At 41.1% G+C, this 24,407-nt stretch overlaps 1 protein-coding gene across 4 annotated transcripts in view; it reads left to right on the forward strand.

Moving 5' to 3' along the window:
• The window catches only part of LOC310676772 (trifunctional purine biosynthetic protein adenosine-3-like), a 27,679-nt gene continuing 3,272 nt past the window's right edge, over positions 1-24,407 (forward strand). For 2 of the 4 annotated variants that reach the window (XM_083438891.1, XM_083438892.1), the window contains exons 1-21: positions 2,334-2,446; positions 4,935-5,079; positions 6,077-6,172; positions 7,337-7,511; positions 8,335-8,446; positions 9,257-9,325; positions 10,861-10,986; positions 12,167-12,254; positions 12,603-12,688; positions 13,156-13,324; positions 13,641-13,872; positions 14,220-14,314; positions 16,115-16,224; positions 16,636-16,834; positions 17,948-18,199; positions 18,656-18,808; positions 20,549-20,752; positions 21,571-21,720; positions 22,761-22,891; positions 23,184-23,325; positions 23,578-23,693. In XM_083438891.1, coding sequence (XP_083295017.1) covers positions 2,375-2,446; positions 4,935-5,079; positions 6,077-6,172; positions 7,337-7,511; positions 8,335-8,446; positions 9,257-9,325; positions 10,861-10,986; positions 12,167-12,254; positions 12,603-12,688; positions 13,156-13,324; positions 13,641-13,872; positions 14,220-14,314; positions 16,115-16,224; positions 16,636-16,834; positions 17,948-18,199; positions 18,656-18,808; positions 20,549-20,752; positions 21,571-21,720; positions 22,761-22,891; positions 23,184-23,325; positions 23,578-23,693 — 2,922 coding nt within the window. In that variant the 5' untranslated portion in view covers positions 2,334-2,374. Of the gene's footprint in view, positions 229-2,333; positions 2,447-4,934; positions 5,080-6,076; positions 6,173-7,336; positions 7,512-8,334; positions 8,447-9,256; positions 9,326-10,860; positions 10,987-12,166; positions 12,255-12,602; positions 12,689-13,155; positions 13,325-13,640; positions 13,873-14,219; positions 14,315-16,114; positions 16,225-16,635; positions 16,835-17,947; positions 18,200-18,655; positions 18,809-20,548; positions 20,753-21,570; positions 21,721-22,760; positions 22,892-23,183; positions 23,326-23,577; positions 23,694-24,407 lie in introns of those variants that run through there. The other 2 variants (XM_083438894.1, XM_083438893.1) reach the window with 2 other exon arrangements.

Here is a 24,407-nt window from a genome sequence, read left to right on the forward strand (position 1 = left end):
GGTCACAAGGAGATGGAGTTTTAGGCACTGGGTTCTCTCAGCTATTTGGACCAAGGCATTCTTTCTGCCAGCAACAAAGCAATCTTTTCCTCCCCTTCACCAAATGTTCATGTAACTTAATCTGGTATCAAGTTGAAGAGTTTCCTTTTAGTACTTCTTAGTACAGTTTAGAAGAAAGAACACAAACTGTTGACTTCCATACATTGCAGAATACCTTAGAAACATTCGGTAAGTTATGTTTACATATGTTTTCATAAATGAGGCTTTCTATGAGGTCCTAAGTTAAAATATCTGCTAATTTTTAGCAGGCAATAGTTCTAGGGGGAGCATATTGCATTGTAGTCTTTAAATTTACATCTGGTGTGTCAGAATGAGAGGACTCAAGCATGAAGCAGATAAAAGGAAATACTGAAAATAGTCAACAGTTTTATATGTGAGCAGGATCTCAGCACTATTTTTGTTTTGGATTCATGAAACATTTTAGGCTGAGTTTCACCACAGATTGGTGGTCTACTCAGGGAAACTGTTTTGGAAATGTTATCATGTTGAATGAATGTCTGTGAGAATCACAAAGGGTGAATGCCAGCACAATTGCTATGGGGTTTTCCACTTGGGGGCTTAATGTTGCAAATGGGTCTTTGACAATATTGTTTCATAACTTTCTGGATTTTCTACAGAAAGGAGGAAGTGGAGGGAGGGGAATATGGTGTGGCATTTTGATGTAAATTTAATGCCCGCAGGATCATGTGGATGCTGCAAAGCACACAAAACCAGACATGCAGGCAACACACTGATCCCACAATAAACACCAGTCTGGAAGCACCCAAAATTTTTTGAGAAGGGGACAGAGTATAACTAGGGCGGGGCAATATCAGCTTTGTCCTAAATGCACCCAGTTTACAGACACCAAATAGGTATCAAAGATCATGTAATATATTGACTTGTTTTATTACATTATGCAATGCTTTCTTTTTTGGCATTGTAAAATTAAGCATCCTTTTAAGATGGGAAATTGAGTAGTGGTGGACGTTGGCTTGCTCAGAGGCTTAGTGAGGGCTACAGGGGGGAGGGCAAAGTAGCCTCATTGTTGCTTCTCATTTGGTTTTCCACCTGCAACCTAGAAAAAGAAAAGTACAGATAGGCCACTATGAGAAGAGGATGCTGGACTAGATGGATTTTGGCCTGATTAAAAAAGACTCTTCTTATGTTCAAACTCAGACACTGGAATCTTTGTAAACAGAAAAACAAAGATTGGTGGCATTGGACAACAGCAGCCATTGGGTTATTTTGCTCAACAGCTTCTAAGCAGCAGTACTGCAGTTGAGTTCTAAAAAGTAAACAGTACCCTTAGAGCCACAGCATTGCTGTTTCCTGGAAATTACAGGATTGGGATATAGATAGAGTATCAGCACTGTGGGACAGCAGCACAGGAAATTTTGATTTCTTTGTAAAGATGGTAACAACGGATCACCACAATGAAATGGTTTACTAGAGTATCAATACATGCTCACACACATACCCCATATGGATGTTGGTGGGTACATGTCAGAGTTCGACATATTAGGTTTATGTGCAGAATTCTCAGATTTGCAGAAAAGTTACTCAATGCCTCAAATTGGTACCTATATAATAGAAATAACTCCAAAATACCCCTCTTTCTAATCAAAACATTCCTCTGGATGGTGATATGGATTATCTTTAATATATAGTATGTTGTATATATGTCAGGGACAAGCACATTTTGGGCATTGGGTAGTGGGGGCAACCAAATCCCTCTCAGCCGGTGCTGATGGGACAGTCACCACTGCTCAACCTAACCTACTTCACAGGGTTGTTGTGAAGGGAACACCTTGAGTTCTTTGGAAAAAGGAGGGAATAATGGAGTTAATTTGAATGATCCATGCGTCGCTCCATTTTGCATGATCAAACTGCTCTCTTGCAGCATTTTCATTTATAGGAATTATATCCTGCCCCTTATCACAAGTTATCTTGGGGAAATGGGGGTGTAAATAACTATCTAAAATTTAAGTCATTGGCCAATCCATCTCTCTCTCTCTCTCTCTCTCTCTCTCTCTCTCTCTCTCTCACACACACACACACACACACACACACCCTTTCCCCTCCATAGCTGCCTTTTATGTCATGAAAGAGAGAGCAATTTCTCCCCATAATTTAAATTATGTTTTTGGGGGAAATTGAGCTTGGAAAGAGCACAACAATATGTTCTCCAAGGCCAGTTCCTCCTCCCACCTACAGCTGCTTGCTTATCAGCCTGCTAGTCTGGCTGACTGAGAGACTTTCTATTGTTGACATTTCTTGTCAATAAAAGGGATGTACAAACTTGCGGCTCCCTGACAATTTTTGAAGATTGTGTATGTGGGGTGAGGGGCAGGGGGTGAGCGCTTTTCAGAAGGACATTTTAACAGCACAGTATATTTCTGCAAAGGTAGGAGGTTCTCTGGTTGCATCCTGTTCACTTATACTTCATTGTCCCTTGCATACACATACACATCCATATGCCACATTCTATTGGACATTTATATCAACTGGCTATAATACTTTTTAAAAAAATCATTTTCAAATTTGATTGCTTTGGCAAAGAAATATAAGGTACATTTTAAAAGATGTGGAGAAAGGTTTACTCAGAAAGGGACTTTGTTTATCTTGCATTAGAATGATAGGCACAGGACAATGTGCAGCCTTATGTTAATGTGAATAGAGAAATTAATATTAATTGTGGCATTCATCATAGTGAATGATGGATTAGTTTTCAATGTAGTTCTTCACAATTTTGTTAAAACTTTTTTTAATGAGAGATTTAAAAAAAATTCCTAAATATATTAAGTGAATATTAATACTTACAATCAAGTAGAAATTTCTGTTGTTGTGATAGAGCTACTTGTTACATTTGTTAGAAAATAGAACCTTCTACTTGGTCATTCTTTAAGTCTTCTTCAGAACATTATATCTTGAATCCCTGGCTTCTGTATATTATTCAGCAAACTCATTACAGAGGTAATGTTGGCATATTTCACAGTATTTTAATTATGTATCTTCTTGGCAATAGCAGCTTAATGTCAACAGCATATTTCTTAAAGGTCAATTAGTGTGTCTCTCTCCCCCCCCCCTTTGGCATTTATAGTAGCTTGTTCCCATTTCATATCAACAACAAGGGCACTAAATGAAGGTGTGATGTTATTGAAATAGGTAAAAAAAATCATTTGAAAAAATAATATTGGGATCATATCCCTCTTGGTTTCTTCTTCTTATTGTTTTTGCTGCTGTTTTGAGAATTACAGTATGAAAAGCAATGCACAGCAAAATTGCACGCTGCAGTGATGCCTGTTTTGCAAGATGCATAACACACAACCACATCCATTTTTGCACTTCAGCTGTGATGCTGTGTGTGTGCCCCTTTGGCTATTTGTGTTAACAGTCCTTGCATCTTGGGTGAATTAGATCGGAATATTCACTTAGTTTCTGGAGTTCAAAGGTTTTATTCATGCAGGAACTATTTACAGCAGTGGTTTTCAGTGTGCCGTGGTACTGTGGGGTGCCTTGAATAATGGTCAAGGTTGCCCCGGGCAACACTGGCCTCCATCCCTTTTTTCTTCTCTCCTCCTCTGATGTCCTCTTGTGTCTCTACCTCCCAAAGGTTTGCACAGCTCTTTGTTGCATCAGCCCTGGCTACAAGCTCCCCAGGCAAATGGTGCCTCTGGGGCTGGCCGGGGGTGCTTCCCAGGCCCCTGTAGGACACTGTAAGGAGGCACCTCACTTGGGGGCAGGGGGGCAGCTCAAAGACTATGGCGGCAGCTGGGGGAGGGGGGAGAGGAGAGAAGGTTGAGGGAACACTCGCAAGCAAGGGTGTTCGAAAAAGGGTGAGAGGCTGCCAGCTCTGCAGGCAAGGCACGACCTAACTGGGCTCCTGAGCCCCACAGGGGTGCCACAGAAAGAAAGTAGTTGGTCAAGGGAGCTGTGGACTCAAAAAGGTTGAAAACCTCTGATTTACAGTATGAGAGGAGATGAGAGCAAATAACATCTTGTATCAAAAAGCTGCAAAAGAACAATACACAAAATGGCTCAGCTTTTAGGGGTGAAATTAACTCAGACAAAGCAAAGACCACAAGCAAGTGCTCTGAAGAAGGAAATTTGTTTTTTCCCCAACAATTTGTCAGAGCAGCAAAGTGTGCAGAAGCATAAGCTGTTCATATTCTGATCTCTCAGTGGTTGATGAAATTACCAGAGTGGGGACTTCAGAGATCCCGTGTGGTGTAGTGGTTAGAGAGTCAGAATAGAACCTGGAAAACCAAGGTTCAAATGCCATGAAGCTCACTAGGTGATTTTTGGCTAGTTGTGTTCTCAGCATTTTTTGAAAAGAAAAACATGAGGGGAGGATTGTGTGTACCAAAACCTTGGAAAGCCACTACAAGTAAGTACAGAGTAAACAGAACTGAGATAGATGGATCATTGATATGATTTGGTGCAAGGCAGCCTACTATAACTTACATATTTCAAGGAAGGTGAGATAAGTAGGTTCTTGCCTCTTACAGTGAACTCCTATAGATACCTACTCAGCAGTAAATTCCACTGAGTCCAGTGGGGCTTACACTCCAGTAAGCAGGTTTAGGGTTGCAGCCTTAAAGGCATTACAAATACTGAATTATGTTTTTACTTATTCTCTACCAAATGGACAATTGGTATAAAATGCCTGTAGCTGCTTCAAATGCTTCCATTTTAGAGGATATTCACCGTTAATATGATGCCATTTTAAAATGTAATGTGTAATGTGTGAGATGGCTACCAAGCATCTAAATTTGCCTCAGTTTAGAAGTCAGTTTCCTCATAAGTAATTGGTTTGCCTTCCAAATAAAAATGCTAATGATTGAGGCATTAGACCTATAAATGACAATGCTCCTCTTATTTTGAGTATCCAGATGGCTGATCGAGTGCTTGTGATTGGCAGCGGGGGCAGAGAACATGCTCTGGCTTGGAAATTGGCACAGTCTCCACATGTGAAACAGGTACTGGTTGCTCCGGGAAATGCCGGTACAGCTAATGATGGCAAAATCTCTAATTCAGGTGAATAGCTTGTAGTATTTGGTGACTTTTCCTGCATTGGATATATTTTAATGTATTTGAATGGTCATACAGTGGAGAAACACACCCACGCCACCTTTCCAAAACAGTGTACAATGTATTGCATAAATGTAAATGCTGGGTGAGAAAAATCAATGCTTCAAACATGTCTGACTTTTTATGTTAACTTAGCAGAATGCACATACAAAAATGCAAGCGCTACAGCAGGGGTAGTCAACCTTTTTATACCTACCGCCCACTAATGCATCTTTCTTGATGGTAAAATTTCCTTACCGCCCACCAGTGCTCAATGGAAGGAGGATTCAGCTTGTGCCATAGAACCCCCTATCGCCCACCTAGAATCCTGAAACGCCCACTAGTGGGCGGTAGGGACCAGGTTGAAAACCCCTGTGCTATTAAAAGATACAAGACATTCATTGAATCTGTGATGCACTTTAAGTTCTGCAGATCAGAGATGACTAACTGACCTTGACCACTTATGAAGGAGTTGGAGCGTGTAATCAAACATGTTCAGCCCCTGGAACTGTTACCTAGATAACAAAGTGGTTTTGGGAAACACAATTTTAGTCAATTTCTGCTTCTGCAGATGGCCCACATGCCCATCCTACATTGCTCAGCCTTTTAAGGGGTGCATGCCCACCCTATTCCTTTCTAATGGGAGCCCAGAGGGCAAGGGCACTTGTTGGATCAGTGTCTTAGCTTGTGTAGCCATGCCTTGCACCTTCAACCCTTGTCTTGCTTATGTACTGCTTAGAGCATTAAAGTTACTGTGGGAGCCAGGGCACATAGGCTTTTGATGTAAGTTATCTTGGAATCTAAGCTACCAAATTCTTTATTGCAGATCCATATGCACAACTATATCTTTACTTAACATATTGAAATAAATCTTTATCATGTTTTCTTTTTGTGGTTCCTGAAGCCACATAACTGTCATACATTTTGGATCCTGGTGTTTATTATTATTTATTATCTATTTCAGGGGTTTTAATTAGCAACCATACTATCCTAGCCCAGTTCTGCAAAGATCATAACATTGGGTTTGTGATTGCTGGACCAGAATCTCTCCTTGTGACAGGTAAAGTTAGAGTAACTCCTTTCTCAGGAAAAAAAACAAGTGCTCTAGATTAAAAAATAAAGATCCAGCCTTGGGTAGCATAGGAACCCAGTACAGTGGTACCTCGAGTTACAAATGCCTCAGGTTACAAATGCTTCAGGTTACAAACTTCGCTAACCTGGAAGAGTTACCTCAAGTTGAGAACTTTGCCCCAGGATGAGAATGGAAATCGTGTGCCGGCGGCACTGTGGCAGCAAGAGGCCCCATTAGCGAAAGCATGCCTCTAGTTAAGAACAGTTTCAGGTTAAGAATGGAATACGGTACCACTGTATTTGGTATCAACAACTGGAGAGCAAAATGGGTTTCAAATAGCTGGGGTTTTTTGCAACTGAGAAATGGCCTTTCTTCTTCTTCTTCTTCTTCTTCTTCTTCTTCTTCTTCTTCTTCTTCTTCTTCTTCTTCTTCTTGCCTTTTTGAAACTCTGGACAGTGTGATTCTGACTGATAATCCTGCACGTAGATAAACAGCAGACACCAGCCTCTTGTATGAGCATATGCATGTAGCATCTTGGAACATTACATAAAATAACTCCCTTGTTAGACCAGAGTTCATATTGATGTAGATCCTATTTTAAAAACCATTGCGTTACAGTGGTACCTCGGGTTACAAACACCTCAGGTTACAAACACTTTGGCTTACAGACTCCACTAACCTGGAAGTAGTACCTCAGGTTAAGAACTTTACCTCAGGATGAGAACAGAAATCGCATGCTGGCGGCGAGGCGGCAGCGGGAGGCCCCATCAGCTAAAGTGGTACCTCAGGTTAAGAATGGTTTCAGGTTAAGAATGGACCTCCGGAAGAAATTAAGTTCGTAACCAGAGGTACCACTGTATTAGGCATTAAAACATACCTTGGCTACAGGTTTGATAAGTTTATTATAGATGCAGGCAGACTTTTTAAGAGAGAGTTCAAGGTGACATGATAAACTGCATCGTTTTCTGTTTCTGAACTATAAAACCCCAAGCTCTTAAGCCTTCCTCCATACTGGTGAGCTGCCTGCTGATAATTTTAGTTGCTCTTTTAGCTCTGTGATACCATTCTGAGACAGGCAAGGAGTATTAATTAAAAAAAAAATCTGAATTCCATAGCAAGCTTTGTCTGAGCCTTTCAGTATTTTGTTGTTAGGAATTGTTGATGACTTGGTAGCGGCTGGAGTTAGATGTTTTGGACCTACAGCCAGGGCAGCACAACTGGGAACAAATCGAAGTTTCGCTAAGGTCTTTCTTGATCAACATGGAATTCCAACAGCAAGATGGAATGAATTTTTAAATCTGCAAGACGCTTGCACTTTTATTAATAGGTAAGCATTATTTTCTCCATTAGCTTACGCTCTTTAGAGTTGATGGTATAGCTTTTTCATGAATTAAATTAAAAAGGGACCCCAAATGTATTGAAAATTGTTGATGAATATTGTAGAATGGCCAAAAATTGACAAGTTTACTGTTCTAGATCTCAGTCTCTCCACGTTCACCCTCAACTTTCTCTCCCTCACTACACACTAGACCTGCTTGGTTCACCTGCTCCCTCCACAGCTAGGCTCTGCTTGCTGATCACAACCACAAGGCTCTGCAGTCAGCTACTGGGTCCCAGAAAACAGGGGGCACTTCTTCCTCTTATTTATTCATCAGCCTTGACTACAACAGCAATTTTTTTATTGGTTGTTTCTTTTGGGGGGGGTACCAAAACAAAATAAGGAGGATGATAAAGCCTTTCACAATGTTTATTCCTTAGATACTTCTAAAGAAGGTTTAAAGTGCAGTAATTTATCAGGGTGAATTTTCTCCTCACACCTTTAATCACTCTAAGCAAGGCTGCATCTCATATGTAGATGGGAAACTTCCAGAGAGGCCTAGCCCAAGCCTTCCTTGAAGAAAGGCTGGATAAAGTTTAGAATATAAATAATTAGAATATTTTCACGTAGCTCAGTATTGCCTACACAGACTGACTGTAACTCTCCATGGTTCTCTCTCAGCCTTGCTTGGAGATGTGTTAAAATTCTTCTTTCTCTAAAATGTTGTGTTCCAGACAGTCCAGGAACTATTTTTTTTTTCAAAAGAGGTAATTTTTGACCATATAATGAAAAGGAGTGATTTTCTTCTAATATGCTCTATCTTAATTTAAAGTGCTACTTTTCCTGAATTGGTGGTAAAGCCTAGTGGCTTGGGTCCTAGAAAAGAGATAATTATTGCGTCCAACAGAGAGGAAGCCTGCAATGCAGCGCAAGAAATTCTGCAGGTGATTTATGCCTCTTTGTTCAGCTGTTGTGTGCTTTAATTTCGTTTATTATGGTTTTTTTATGTAAGGATAAATCTTACACTCAGTAGTTAGATTGTAGTCCAACCCCCTGCAGTGCAGGTATATGCAGCTGTATGTTTGTAAGGTAAGGTAAATGTGGATGCGGGTGGCACTGTGGTCTAAACCTCTGAGTCTCTTGGGCTTGCCAATTGCAAGGTCGGCGGTTCGAGTCCCTGCGATGGGGCGAGCTTCCGTTGCTCTGTCCTAGCTTCTGCCAACCTAGCAGTTCAAAAGCATGCCAGTGCAAGCAGATAAATAGGGGAAGGTAAACGGCATTTCCGTGCACTCTGTTACTCAGCACGGTGTTCTGATGTGCCAGAAGCTGTTTAGTTATGCTGGTCACATGACCTGGAAAGCTGTCTGTGGACAAACACCAGCTCCCTTGGCCTGAAAGCGAGATGAGCGCCGCACCCCATAGTCGCCTTTGACTGGACTTAACTGTCCAGGGGTCATTTACCTTTTACCTTACCTATGTCTGTATTTTGGGTAGGTTTTTTCTTCTACTGTGACATTGTGTAGTGACGTAATTATATAATATTTTAAATGGTGTTTTGACGTACAAAATCCAGTTATATGTTTAACCTGCAAATTGTCACACCTCATAAAAATTTAGTAGGGATTCTACTCAAATAGAATGTAGACTACATGAAGGTTTACAGGTGAAGAAAAAAAGTGACTTTCTTGTTAAAAATGGAAGATGGAATGAAAGTAGAATCTGACCAGTAGATTTTTTTTTCTTTTTTAATGCAGGGCAATGTTTTTGGAGACACCCAAGATACCGTAATAATTGAAGAACTTCTTAAAGGGGAAGAGTTTTCTGTGCGTTTTCATTAAGTATTGCAGTCAGAGTTATCCTGTATTGTTTTTGTATAGTCCACAAACTTTAATTGTTATTAATAGAAATAGCCAAGGCCAGCCTGAGGCCACCTCATTACCTGAGGTGGGGCATTGGAGGCAGCAGCAGAGGAGATACTGGTGGGAGACTGAGGAAGCACTGAGCAACAAGTATAGGATGTGGCGAGCAATACACTCCTGGGTCCCCTGGGTCTGCTGTCCCACGCAGCTGCCCTCAGCCTGCTTCCTGAGGCAACTACCTCACTGAGCCTCATGGATGGGCTGTCCCTGACTATAGCAACGTGGTTCACTTAGCATGAAGCACAATGTTAGTACAACATCAGCATTCTTTACTACTATTTCCCAGTGTGGTTTAGTGGAAAGTTTGTTGGACTGGGAAGATGTAGATTCAAAACTCAACTCTGCCATGAAGCTTAGTGGGTCACCCCGGGCTACTCACATGGTCTGAGCCTAACTGCCACCCAGTTTTGTGGATAAGAATAGGAGGCCCATAAATCCTTGGGGAAACGGCAGGGTAAATTCCAGAGGAACCACATAACTTGCTGAACCACAAGGAGTTCTTGAGCTTTTGGGTGCTAATTTTTTGGGTGCTAATTGGGTGTCTGATGAGAACTATCAGCAAATATAGGAATTTTATTGTGCATTGTTATCATAGTTTTTAGCATGCTGTAAACTTTGACACACAATAATTAGTATTTCCTTCAAGGGATACTAAGGGGACTTGCTTTGCAAACCTTTGCAGGGTAAAATACAGGCAGGATTTTCAAAGTCAGCAGTTTCAGGCACAGAAGGGGAAGGCACAGAAACACAACTGGATGCTTCTGCTTTTCTTCCTTGTGAAGCAATTAGTAGTGACCTGCTGCACAGACTTTCATCTCCCCACAAGGATTCCAAAGAAAGGAAAAGAGACTTGGTGACTGCTTGTGGATTTGGGGGAGGAAGGAGCTAACAGATCTGCCTAAGGCATTTTCTTGCCTGAGATGAAGGACAAGATGGTCCCAATTCCCCTCCCAATTCCACGCACAGAAGTCAGACAGATTGGCAGCTGAATCTTACAACACCAGTAACAGGACAGCATTCTCCATTGCATCTGAGGATAGCAGGCTACCTTAGGGAGTGCGGGGCAAACAATGCATAGCTCACACAGCTTTTTCCTCTGTCTCCCCCGGTTTCTGCTGCCAGAGGCAGCTTCCTTACTCTGCCTAGTGGTAGGGTGGACTGTGGCAGTCAGAAGGTGGAGGAGTAGAGAATAGCATGGGTCAACTTTTCACATGGTAACATCGACTCTGTGACCTTAGCTACAATTTATCTGCAGCCATTAGCTGGTGAAAATGTTCACCTCTGTGTGGCGAAAAGCTCTTGCTAATTTCAGCACTGCTGTGAAAGGCAGGACTTCAAGGATTGAATTAATAAGAGAGAAACTTATGCATGTTGATGTATAATGTGTGTGATTTTAGTTTGTTATATTTGTTGCTCAGTTTCATGTATTTTCTTCTCAGTGCTTATGCTTTGTGGATGGAGTCACTTTTGCTCTCATGCCACCAGTCCAAATCCAAAAGCGACTATCTGATGAAGACTGGGGTCCAAGCACTGTTGGAATGGGAGCTTATGGTCCAGTACCTCAGGTGCCAACAAGTTTTATTCACTATCTGCTTAGGATTCCATATGCCTTTCCCCTGGAAATCATATAGTCTGATTTCTAAGTAATTTCTTGAGTGATGCTTTCAAATCTTTCTGGGTAATCCATGACAACTGTTGACCTTGGAATAGTAATGAACATAGGCGTAATCTCCTGGACCCCCCGCTCTTTTGCCCTCCCAATTTTGTTGGAGGGGGGCAACCCCAAATGAAGAATGCACATGTCATTGCTTCCCCTCCAGTCTTCTGTACAAGTTGGTGCATCTGTTAATGGAAAATCATATAACAAGATTCTAGCATGCTAATGCTGTGCTGACAAAGGTGTGTTGTGCTCCACAGTCATACTTCAGAAGCACATAAATTGGTATTGAATGTGAAATTTAGCAGCTTGATAATCTCAGCTCCATCCCCTCCCCCCAAGACTGCAGGTGCAAACCTGATAGTGTGTGGGGAACTTTCTGCAGATGACGGGGAGGGCTCTAAGCAGACTCTGTAGGAGTCAAGGGCAAGACTTTGTTGGCCTCCATGGAGATCCTTCCGTGTGACTAGCAGAATTAAAATAAATTATTCTAAGAAATGGACAATACATGTAATCGATGCAAACTAGAGAATGGTGTGAAACTCTAATGTTTATTTTTGTTGCTCGAGTATGCACTTCCTTAGTCTTAGGGTTGCCCTTGTAGATGATGGCAGGAAGACAGATGGAGACAAAACTTGAATTACTGTATTTTTTGCTCTATAAGACTCACATTTTCACTCCTAAAAAGTAAGGGGAAATGTGTGTGCGTCTTATGGAGCGAATGCAGGCTGCACAGCTATCCCAGAAGCCAGAACAGCAAGAGGGATCGCTGCTTTCACTGCACAGCAATCCCTCTTGCTGTTCTGGCTTCTGAGATTCAGAATATTTTTTTTCCTTGTTTTCCTCCTCCAAAAACTAGGTGCGTCTTGTGGTCTGGTGCGTCTTATAGAGCGAAAAATACGGTAGTTGCCTCTGCCTTTCATTGGCTTTGGCTCCATCTACTGTTGGTCTTTGTGTGAACAATCCCAATGGGAACCAGCCCCTACTGGTGTTCGGTTACTTTTTTATCACTATGTTTTGATTTTTTACACTGAGGAAAAAATTGTCATAAAGCAGTATCCATGTGTCGTTCTCCTGTTGCTCATTAGATTTCCGAAGTCCTTCTAGAAAAAGTTAAAGGTACACTTCTTCAACACATTATCAACAGCATGAAGAAAGAAGGCATATCTTATGTAGGTAAGAAGTTACACTCGACATCAAGTTCCTTGGCAATGATCATTCTCTCATATGGCATTACCCCGTCTGATGTTTATGTTTTGGATTTTCATCATATTGAAAACTCATTCTTGTCTTCACGTAACAACTTACTATTTTTTTGAGTCTTGCTTAATGAATGACAACTTCTGGAGGAGTTGTTTTATGAATGGAGAACTTGATCTTCTACCAATAATAATAATAATAATATGCAGAATTTTAAAAAATGCTTCACTTCATCTCATGCCTTAGTCTAGCTGTATGCATTTTAAAGACACGTTAAAATATATACTTTGATTTTGTTATCTATAATTCTCTGATTCCTTTCAGGTGTGCTGCAGATAGAATTAATGCTTACCAAAGATGGTGTGAAAGTCTTAAGTTTTGACTGCTATTTTGGTGACCCCCAATGCCAGGTAAATCAGAGATACACAACCTAATCCTGTGAACCACCAAGACAGCAAATTAATATTTCAGATTGCATGTAATTTCTGCTCCGGCAGCATAGCATTACAGTTTGTAGTGCTGCATGGTGGACATTGTGAGTTAACAAAGGAAAAGCCAGTGTAGCACAGCAACTAAACGGAATCAATATAGTCTCTGTGCTGTGCTAGTCTCTCCTTTGAGGAGTTCACAGTAGTATAATCTCCCTGCAGTCAAATCAGATTGACTGCTGCAAACTTTATCCAAACAAATCAGGACAAACGCTCTGTAAACAGGTCATCTGGTAATAGGCTTGCTTTCTAACTTGTAATCACTGTAAGCTAATTGCCACTGGTTTTTGGAAATAGAAAAGCATTGCAAAAGCAGTGATTTGAACTAGATATAGTTGCTGAATCGTATATAATCGTATATAAAATGCCACCTATGTCCACTTTTGCAGGTGGTTGTTCAGCTTCTTAAAAATGATCTTTATGAAGTGATCCAAGCCACTATTGATGGCAGGCTCTGCAGTTCCATGTTGGCTTGGTCAGAGAATTGTACTGCTGTGTCGATTGTCATGGCAAGTGAAGGGCATCCGGAATGTTCTAATCAGGGCAAAGAGATCACTGGTAATTCTTTTTTATTCTGAACAGTTCAATTACAAGGTACAATGAATAATTTCGTTTTATGTTTTCTGACAGTCATTATTCCTTTTTAAAAAAATACCACAATAATCATCTTTCAGTTACAGTATTTTGAATTATTTACTAAATGTATTTCTTGTTAAATGTTTCAACAGGAAACTTAAGTGAAATGTGAAGTGCGGACTTTCCACTGATATTTTGAGACCCCGTGAAATGGGGGAGTTGACAATACAACCACCTACATCTATAGAATATGTTCTAAAAATAATAATCGAGCCCATTTTTCTTTCAATTTTTGTAGGGCTCCTTCAGGCAAAAGAGCTAGGCCTGGAGATCTTCCATGGAGCTACCACAGCAGTGGATGACAAAGTGCTGGTTAATGGCAGCAGAGTCCTGACAGTAACAGCCATGAAGGAGGACCTTGCATCTGCGCTTGAAGTTGCCTACAAAGGACTGGCAGCCATTTATTTCCAGGGTGCAACTTATCGAAAAGATGTTGGTTATCAAGCTATGAGGTTTCTCAGACAGTCTGCGTATGTAAACATAGGCACTGGCAGATAATGCGTGCTAACCCAATGTTTATTATTTTGCCCAGGATCAGAGGTGGATTTAAGGGAACATGACTGGTTCACCCGCACTGGGTGCCCAGCTGAGAGGGTCGGCAGAGGCGCCGCAACAATGCCTTAGACTAGAAGGCAAGAGGTGCGGGGACACACACACACACACACACACACACACACACACACACACTGAATTTTGGCATCGCACAGGGCGCTACTGACATTTGAAAGTCCAAAGTCTGCCACTGCCAGGATTGTCTTGCAACCACAATCATAATTGAAAAATGTTTTAACAACAGGGATGTGTGCTTCTGTTTTAGCAGTCCATCATATGAAGACAGAATTGCAGATCCTATTGTTTGCAATGTCTTGGATCGCCCATCTAACCTAACAGCTGCAAGTGGTTCCAAATTAGGTAAGGATCAGGTGAAGTGATGAATTCCCAAAGGATTTTGAAGACCACTTCAGTTTTTCAAATTTATTCGATGTGAACCGAACTATTAAATGGATATATTAACCAGCTTCTGGCAAGAGCTCACTTCATTGTCCTCTCTTATCCTCAGAAGTTATTGCTCTTTGCATATCAGCAGTTTTCTCTTACACAAAGAGTAGCAGGAGAATTATGTGTGATTAGGGCTAAACTTTAGGAAATTAACTGATTAAAAAAAATTTGCTCATCTAACTAGATGCCCCTAATTAATTTGACAGCAGGGGTGCTAATTTGAATAAAATATTGGGGGGGGGGCAGATAAGCCCCACCCTGCCTAATCAATCACATGATGCTGTGCACACACACCATTTGAATGGCAATGCCCATCCACTTTGGGGGACTTGGCCCCCTCAAACATTTTATTGGGGGTGAGGCAAAGGACCTCAACCCCTGGGAGTTGGCTCCTATGTCGGACAGAATATATCCATATCATTTTACGTATCTAGCTTTTTTTTGTTATAATACTTTTTTGTAAAACAATTACAGGTGGCAAATGCCATCACATAAGAATCGTTCTCAGTACATAACACCCTCATACAGGAGAGAGAGCATCTTCTGATATGATGCCTGAGATGCATCATCTAAAAACAAAGAAAATAAGCTTCTTTCTTATTTGTTTTTACCCATGGGGAGAATTAATTGATAGCGTAAGAACATAAGTGGTGCCTGCCAGATCAGACCAAAGGTCCATCCAGATGAGTACAGTGGTGCCCCGCAAGACGAATGCCTCTCAAGACGGAAAACCCGCTAGACGAAAGGGTTTTCCGTTTTTCGATGCGCTTCGCAGGACGAATTTCCCTATGGGCTTGCTTCGCAAGACGGAAATGTCTTGCGAGTCTTGAGGTTTTTTCCCGCTCCCCACCCCCTTTTTCTAAGCCACTAAACCGCTAATAGCCTTTTAGCAGCTAATCCGCTAATCCCTTAAGCCTTTAATAGCCACTAATAGCCGCTAAACCGCTAATAGCGCTAATCCGCTAAGCCGCTAATAGGGTTGCTTCGCAAGACGAAAAAACCGCTAGACGAAGAGACTCGCGGAACGAATTAATTTCGTCTTGCGAGGCACCACTGTATTTTGTTCATAGTGGGCAACTAGATGTTTGTGGGACATGAGTGATAGCCCTCTCCCCCTGCCCCATGTTTCCCAGGAACTGATATTTATTCAGAGCCATACTAATGGTGATACTAGATGTGGTATAAAGCCATCATAATTAACTAAAACAAATACAATAAATTAATTAAAAATATTTAATTGGGATACGGCTGTCATGATCTTTGTATGGAACTTCAGACTGTTATGGACTATTTCTGCTTTTTGTATGCTGCTCTGTTGCCCACACCTAATTTGCCAGTGCAGGCAATGTTTTTATCTATGGAAATGTCAACTTATCTCTTTTCTTCTTGCTTCACAGTAATAGCTGAATGGAATGTGTAAACACCTGCCTGACTATGGTATCATATTGCACATGGGGCTGAATGTGAAACCTGATGCTCTGCTTTTGCTCCTGTTAGCCGCAGCGGTAGCCTCTGCTGTTTTCTAAAGATATTCTATTTAACTAGAATCTAAAACAGAAACAGGAAGCACTCCTATATTCAAACCTTTTGCAACATCTCAGCCTTGTCTCAGTGATCTATTGCAAACATGAGGATTTGCAAGGGGGAGTAGTAATAAGTTTTCAGTAGCAGTGCTGCTTCCCACAATGTTTTTGACTTCTGTGTATCTTTCAGGCAGCTGTGGGCGTCGGGGGAGTGTTTCTGCCTTCTTTGATTTGAGAGCATCTGGTTATAATGATCCCATTCTAGTATCCCGAACTAAAAGCATTGGGACAAAAATGAAGGTAAACCAAGGCATGTCCCTACTGTAGCTTGTGCTATGCCCATGTCTCTTGTGATGCATCATTTTTCCATGTGAGACCACAAAGCTACAATGGTCAAATCAAGATGGAACACAGAAGTAACCGGCACTTATAAATGTTTCAGATCAATATACTTATACAATGTTGAGCTTTCTAAGCTAGCCCCTATAGAACTTGAGATGTACTAAGCTGAATGCATCCCAGCTGTCCTATATGGCGATCCACCACAAGCGCCTGCCTTTTGCTTGGCATCAGTTGCTCATATAGGAAAAGAACATCCCTTGAGCCTTTGGCTACAGCAAGACCAGTGTCTGAAGCTGCCTAAAGTAATATTTTATATCGGAGTAATGCATTCACATTAAAATCCCAGACTGATTCCCTTGTTCATTACAGATTGCCCAGCTGTGCAAGAAACATGACATGATTGGTCAGGACTTGGTGGCCATGTGTGTCAATGATGTCCTGGTTCAGGGAGCTGAGCCTCTCTTCTTCCTTGACCATTTTGCCTATGGAAAATTGGATGCTGGTGTGGCTCAGGCAATAAGAGATGGGATAGATGGAGCCTGCAAACTTGCAGGATGTACTCTTCTGGGTATGGCCACGTCTCAGTATTTCTTTTCTCAGTTTTGAAATTTATTCTTTCTGTCCTAGGAGCTTTAAGTTGTAGTGGTGGTGGTAGCATAAATTTCCCATTGAGCTTGAACGTTATTTGGGGGTTCTTCCAGATGAAAAAAAAACCAACAACCCTGGAAAAACATTGCCCAGGTCTGGGCTGGCACCATCAATATCATGTTCCCATTTTATAGAGGGGGAGCAGATAAGACTTGCTGTGATGCAAATAGCTATGCTTTCCAGCCCTTCACTAATATATATATTAGAACTAGAAGCCTCGTCACCAACGTTGCTCAGAAATTCTAAGAAACATAAAAAGAGGGAGCTTTGAAACCAGTGATTAAACTCAGTGCAGTCTTGTAAGGTTCAACCCACCATCTTGATTCAAAATATAATTGTATGCATAGATAAACAAAAACCTGCTATTTGGTCTTAGAAACCCTTGTGCAAAATTGGGATCCAGTATCTTAAGAGGTGCCCAAGTGCACAGCAAGCAAACTAGAATTGGTGGAGAGGCTGTAGAAACTGTTTGTTTCATGCCAGCCTTAACACACAGAGGATGGCAAGATCAACACTGGGTGGTACAAGTCAGCTGTAGGGTCTCTGAAATGGTGATGCATGTGAGTTGCTGGTGCATCTGTGTCTGTTGTGTGGCATATGTGCAGGCTTTGGAGGCACATGCACACACCCTGCTGAACATTTTTATTTTGTACCAATATGAGCATCTTTCTTTCACTTCCCTAAAACCAGACGTTAGGAATTATTCCAAAATTCATCAGTGCTGTAGATGGATGGATGAAAATAGGCATATATTTATTAACATCCTTCATTTATTTACAATTTATGCAATCTTAAGCATACCCAATGTCATCGTCCCCCCACAAAAATGAGGTGTTGGTACTCATACGTTGATAAAAGTGCTGTGTTTGCCAAAGCAAAATGGCTGCCATAGGCTGGGGGGAAAAGAGAGGTGATGGTACTCCATATTTGTGACTACTGCTGCACACAAAGCACTGAGTATACCCATATAGAATGCAAGTTCCGTGGGCATTTATGGTATTTACTGCTGTTGGTTTCTCTTCCTTTTTCCTAGGAAGAGAGACCAGTGAAATGTCTGGCACCTTTGCACCTGGAGAGAGCAACCTGGTTGGCTTTGTTGTTGCTGCTGTGGAACAAGAAATGGGATTTCCACAGCAGGAGAAGATTGTCAGTGGTGATCTTCTCATTGGCATAGCTTCTTCAGGCCTTCACAACCAAGGATTTAGTCTTGTGAGGAAGATTCTTTTAACATCATCCCTACACTATTTCTCTTCTGTTCCTGGTGGATGTGGTCCCCAGACTTTAGGTATATCTGCTTCCCCCAATTTCTTACTCTGAACATTTCTTGTAAATTAATACCATGCACTTATTATTTTCTCTTTCTTTCTTTCTTTCTTTCTTTCTTTCTTTCTTTCTTTCTCTGCTGTATATAATTGCCTGATTTTGAAGCCATTGCACACTTCTCGGCTTTAGTCCTCCATCATGAATTTTACTGCACCTTTTCCCCACAGTGTCTTCAGAGACATCCTTGTTGTCCTCTTCTTCTCCATAGAAAGAAACAAAGGAGACCTTATGACAGCCTTCACCAACCTGATGCCCTCCAAATATTGTTGGGCTGGGGCTGATGGGAGTTGTAGTCCAGCAATATCTGGAGGGCATCAGGTTGGGGAGGGCTGCAGCTTGGTGAGGAAGGAATCTTGTCCTGCTTGTTATAAGATTGTATGAATGATTTTCTCTACAGTTTAAAACTTCTCATTCACAGGGGAGCAGTTGCTAACCCCATCCAAAATCTATAGCAAAACTCTGCTGCCTGTACTCCGTTCAGGAAATGTGAAAGCTTACATCCACATTGCAGAAGGTGGGTTGCTGGGAAGCTTTTCTACAATCCTTCCTGAACAATTTAGTGTGGTTTTGGGTAAGTAATTTTTGTTCTTGTTGTATTATCTATATGTAATATACACATGACCCGGAAGCTGTCTGCAGACAAACGCCGGTTCCCTCGGCCTATAGGTCACGACTGGACCTAATGGTCAGGGGTCCCCTTTACCCCCCTAATATACACATGATTCTTTTTTAGCATGACGTTAATAAAGGCGTTTTGGAAACTAGCCATATGCACACACCCTCAAGTAAACCATCTTGGCTGTGAGTCCTGGAAGACTTGCATTACTTTTTCCACTTGACCTGGGAGGGCAGGATGCTGACTGACTCCAGCTACAAAAGCTGAGGCTGCTGAGCAGACTTTGGGACTGGGGTGTTGTTTGGGGGGGTTGTTGATGTTGTTGATATTCATTTTTTGAATTTTTATTTTAGATCTTGTGGTTTATGTGGAATTTGTGCAGTTTGGCTGTGTATTTTTTGTGTTTTATTTATTGTTTATGACTACTTTTGTTATGTTGCTGTTGTGTGTGGGTTTTTCCATGTTACAAGCCACCTTGAGCATGGTTTGAACTGCAGAAAGACAGCATACAAATAACATTATGTATGTATATATGTAAACATGTATCTGAAATACTTCTGGCCTAAACGCTCCAAATAGAAGGCAAGCAAGATGGGATTTTTTCCCCCTCTGCCCCTCTGAACAGCAGTGGTGTGTATATCGTGACCTTCTTGGCTGGGACCCAGTATTTCTTTATCTGGGGCAATTGTCTCCAAACTCCATATAAGTTTTCTGTTCCAGATGGAAGACCACAGGGGCAACTCTAGACTGGCATGACTATTCAGTGAGCCAAGAACCAACAACATGTACCTCTCATTGTGGGGCTTTGGTTTGAAGTCAGGCCAGAGCCAAAATTGATTGAGATTGTTGCTTCAATGTGGTCTGCAGCCAATGGATGTTTAAACCAGGAGCCCCCAAAGTGATGTTCTCCAGATGTTGCTGGACTGAACAACTCCTATCATCCCTGAACACTGACCATAATGGATCACCTGACGGAATTAGAATCCATCAGGAGGGCACCGCATAGGCCTCCCATTTTAAATATTCCTGTCAAGCCACACCTTCTTAAAGGAGCCTTGCCTAATAAGAAGAGACTGCACTTTTCTTATGCCGGCTTGTGCTGTGTAGAGGGTGAAAGACCTCTTCCAGACCCTGGGCGTAGTGGGGTGGAAAGGAGAGCTCTCAGTTCCCAGTGGGGTGATGCGTGCAAGTCTAAAAGAGCTACTTTCTAAGGGGCAGTGTCTGGAAGCCTCACTGTGTCCTGGAGCCCCTCTATAGATGTGTCTGGAGGGGGTGGCTATTTCAACTATTGTCTCCTATAGCACTGGAGGAACTGAATATTCTCCTTCCTAGGAGTCTCAAGAGACCTCTGCTGACAGATGGAGTTCCAAACCATGACAATAGGTCTCTTGAGAGTCTGATCGTGAAATAACTAATCCGAGAGTATTTCACAGTTGCAGTCCCTCATCCCAGCATTTGAGAGGAAATATCAGAACACCCCTTTGAAATGAATTTCTTCCTCTTACTCATATGTTCAGGTCTCTGTATGTCCTTCACATAGATAATTTCAGCATGACATAGTAGTTCCTATCTTTTGCTGGATTGTATCCAATATTGCTAATGAGAGTTGAGGCTGGAAGGATGAACCTGTGCCATGGCTTTAACAGGGATGGAATTAAGGACAGTGTTGTTCTTTACAAATTCAATTATTTGTAGATGCTCATAGTTGGACTATTCCTTCAATATTTTCTTGGCTTCAAGAAGAGGGAAGCCTTTCAGAGGTGGAGATGTCTCAAATATTTAACTGTGGGATTGGTGCTGTGCTGGTGGTACAAAAGGAGTTTGCTGGACAGATTTTGAAAGATCTCCAGAAATACGAGGATGCGTGGTTGATCGGGAAAGTCATCCACCATCTTGCAGGTTATTGCATTTCTTATTCAGACATACAAACAGCTTAAAATCCAACAAAAGCATTTAAAATGTTCTAAGGCTTCAGTTCTATACCAATTTATATGAGAGTGAGGCCCATTGAAAATGATGGTGTTTACTTCTGTGTAGACATATATAGGAGTGCACTTTAATTTGTAGACATATAAAGGGTTGCACTGTGATTTGGACCGTAATTATATTAAGTTTCTGCGGATATGTAGCTTAACTTGGGTAGCAGGAGTAAATTCAGCACCTCTCTTCTGTTCCTGCTGCTGCCACACCACAGCCAGAACAAATCAAAGTCTAGGTTGCTATGCTTTCTGAATCCAGACTCATGGCTTGTTTTCACCAAGCTGTGAGTGGGAACCAAGGTTTGTTCTTGGTCATGCTTGTACCGTAATTTACTTTGGGGAAACAAGCCATGAACCTCAGTTTGGACAACACAGCATACTAGATTATGACTTGTTCTGTGCATGGCATCAGCAAGAGTGGGAAAGGAGCTCTGAAAGAACTTGTTCACATTAAACCATAGTTTGTTTTAAACTATGGTATAATATGACATGTGAACTGGGCCAATGTTTAGTTTGTATTTGGGTGTCCATTTGCAAGTCCTGCACAATGAAAAAAAAAAAGATATGAAAACACCAATTAATTAAAGGTTATTTGCTTTCAACTCTTTTGTAGGATTAAGGAGAAGAGCTTTCAACTGGATATTATAGACATTCCTATCCCTTTGGCAGTTTAGTTTTCCAAATATATGTGCTACTATATTTTAAACATGTACACTGAATTACCTTTCCTTTATTCAGGGTGTTCTCGTGTAGTAATCAAGAATCTTCTTGAAGCATTGCTGCAAAACAAATATCCATTTATGAAGAATCTTTCCAGTGTAGACAGCCAGATCCAGACCACATGCAGAAAAAGCAAAGTGAAAGTAGCTGTTCTTATCTCGGGAATGGGTGAGCTTGCAGTTGCTACAGCACTCAATAACCATCTCTGCAATGGAGATTTTGTGGGAGCATGTAGACTTTGATATATTATGACAAAGTTGCTTGTGTGAACTTACATCTCATTGAAGGTGCCTTATAAGAATCACTCAATATTAATAGAACTGATTGTTGTTAATATGCAGATGGTTCTTATATTAATTGCATTTTTGATCAGAATTGAAATCTAGTCGAACCTTGTTTATGTTTTTATTTATAATTTATTTATAAAAATAATTGCATAAAAATAAATCAAAGTTTATCACAATTATTGAAAAATGGGCAAGCACGCTTTAGTTGCCAGGGCAATTTACAAGAATTGAAGAATTATCCATACTGGTTTATTAAAAATAGGCAGAAAAGCATGTTTCAGAAACTTTCCTACACATGCTCACTTGGGAAGAAAACCCCATTAAACTAAATGGGATTTACTTTGGTTTAGAAATGGATAGAATTACCTGTACATTATGGATTAACTGGGAATAAGAATAGGGGGAGAATATTAAGAATGTTATGAAGATATTCACTAGAAGCTGATCATAAAAAACACCAAAACAACAACCAACAACACAGAATCATTAACTGAAGATCAGAAATTTATCACCCAGTTTTACTGTGTTGTTGTTAATTTTGATATATTAGGTGATACAGAAACTTTGTAGAGCAAAATGAGGCATATGCAAGCCTTGGTATTTTGCCTGAATATAACAGAGAGCCCTCTCTGCTCCAGCCTCAAATATGCAAAGTTCTGATGGTTACTACAACCATTTATACAACATGAATGTTACCTATCACAAATCTTTCCTTAAAAGCACAGGAATTCTTAAGCAATTGTATAGTCAAAGAGCTAAAATGCAGTGGCAACCTATGTAAAAGGTTGACAGAGAACATGGGTTTGTTAGTTCACAATGATATTATAAGTGCATACTTTGGAGCGGTCACTTGCTGTTTCCTTGGGCACATGTTTGCGATGTCTACTAGAAACTGGCTGTGTCTTAATCTTCTCATTTGAGGTACAAGCCTGACAGCACTTCTCGGATATGCAAAAGAGCCAGCAAGCTGTGCCCAAGTAGTCCTTGTCATCGCCAACAGGTCTGGGGTGGAAGAACTGAAGAATGCAACCCTGGCTGGCATCCCCACCAGAGTAAGGAGAACATTGCATTATAATTTCATGGCCAAAAAATCCCACATTGACAGAAAGTATCTTCACTTACAATATTTCTCTGCAGAGTACCGCCCCATGCCTCATACTTAGATAAGTGTTCTTGAGACCATTATGTCTACAAGTAAAAAAACCAACAACATCTAGAACCTGGTTTGTATAAATTTAATGTAAATTTTGAGGGTCTTCAAAAGGTTGCCTGTGTTCTTCAGTTTTGATTTGCATGGTGCTTGAAAGTTTCTTTTGCATTAATCTTTTGTATTAATTCTTGTAGGTAATTGACCATAAACTGTACGGAAGCAGATCTGAATATGAAGGCACACTTGACAGAGTCCTTGAAGAATTCTCTGTGGAACTGATTTGTTTGGCAGGATTTATAAGAGTTTTGACTAGCAACTTCCTTAGGAAATGGAGTGGTAAGCAAGTGGAACGAACTATTGTTGTATTAAGTGTTTTGTTTTTTTTAATTGCTCAGAAGGGCTGACAGCTGCTGAGGATTCAGCATGTACAAGGCAAACTAGGATCGTAAGAATTTCAAGGCTGGGTTCATGTACTCAATCAAAGCAGTGATTTTCAATTGGTGATCTGCATGCGGGGCTACCGTTTCCATTTTGCACATCCTTGTTTGTCTCTTTGATATGTCTGAACAGGGGTTTCATTAATTCTAGGGAAAATTTTGAGCACTTATCCATCACTTTCACCATTAACTAAAGGAGGAAATGCCCACAAGCAGGCACTCTCATCTGCATACGAAATTGCTGGCTGTACGGTCCATTTTGTGCTTGTAAGTATCTTCCTGTGAATAAAGAAAACACCTCTTTCTGTTTTCTGCACACCTGCAAATAATTCTCATTCTTGACACAGGCAGAGATGGGGTATCTAGGTCAGAGATGGGTTTTTTTGTGATCCTCCTGATGTTATTGGGCTACACTTCTAATCATTCCTGGTAATTGGCTATGCTGGTTGTGGCTAATGGGAATCCCAACAACATTGGGAGGGCCACAGGTGCCCTATCCCTGAGTTTGATGTTATTTAGAGTAACTACCTTCTAGTTATAAATGTTGCCTTGGTCCCCCCCCCAAAAAAAAAAGACTATGTAATTTTGCTATTCCTCCAATTTGCTTTGAACAAAGGAATCAGTTCACTAAAGCAGGCATAGGCAAACTCTGGCCCTCCAGATGTTTGGGACTACAGTTCCCATCATCCCTAGCTAACAGGACCAGTGGTCAGAGATGATGTGAATTGTAGTCCCAAACATCTGGAGGGCCGGTGTTTGCCTATGCCTGCACTAGAATCTCTGAGACCTCCCTGTTCCTAGTGACATATACCTACACCTTGTTCTCCTCAGCCCTTGATGGATGTTTTCTAGCTGTCGTAACAATATTAACTCCAAGCTCATTTACATTGCAATAAATGCATGGCCTGTTCCTCCAGAAGGAAGTCCCCTTAAGTTTAATGGTGCTTATTCCCTTGAAAGTGGGATTAGAACTGAAACCTT

The sequence above is a fragment of the Podarcis tiliguerta genome, assembly GCF_965153285.1.
Source record: "Podarcis tiliguerta genome assembly, chromosome: 4".
Lineage (NCBI taxonomy): Eukaryota > Metazoa > Chordata > Lepidosauria > Squamata > Lacertidae > Podarcis > Podarcis tiliguerta.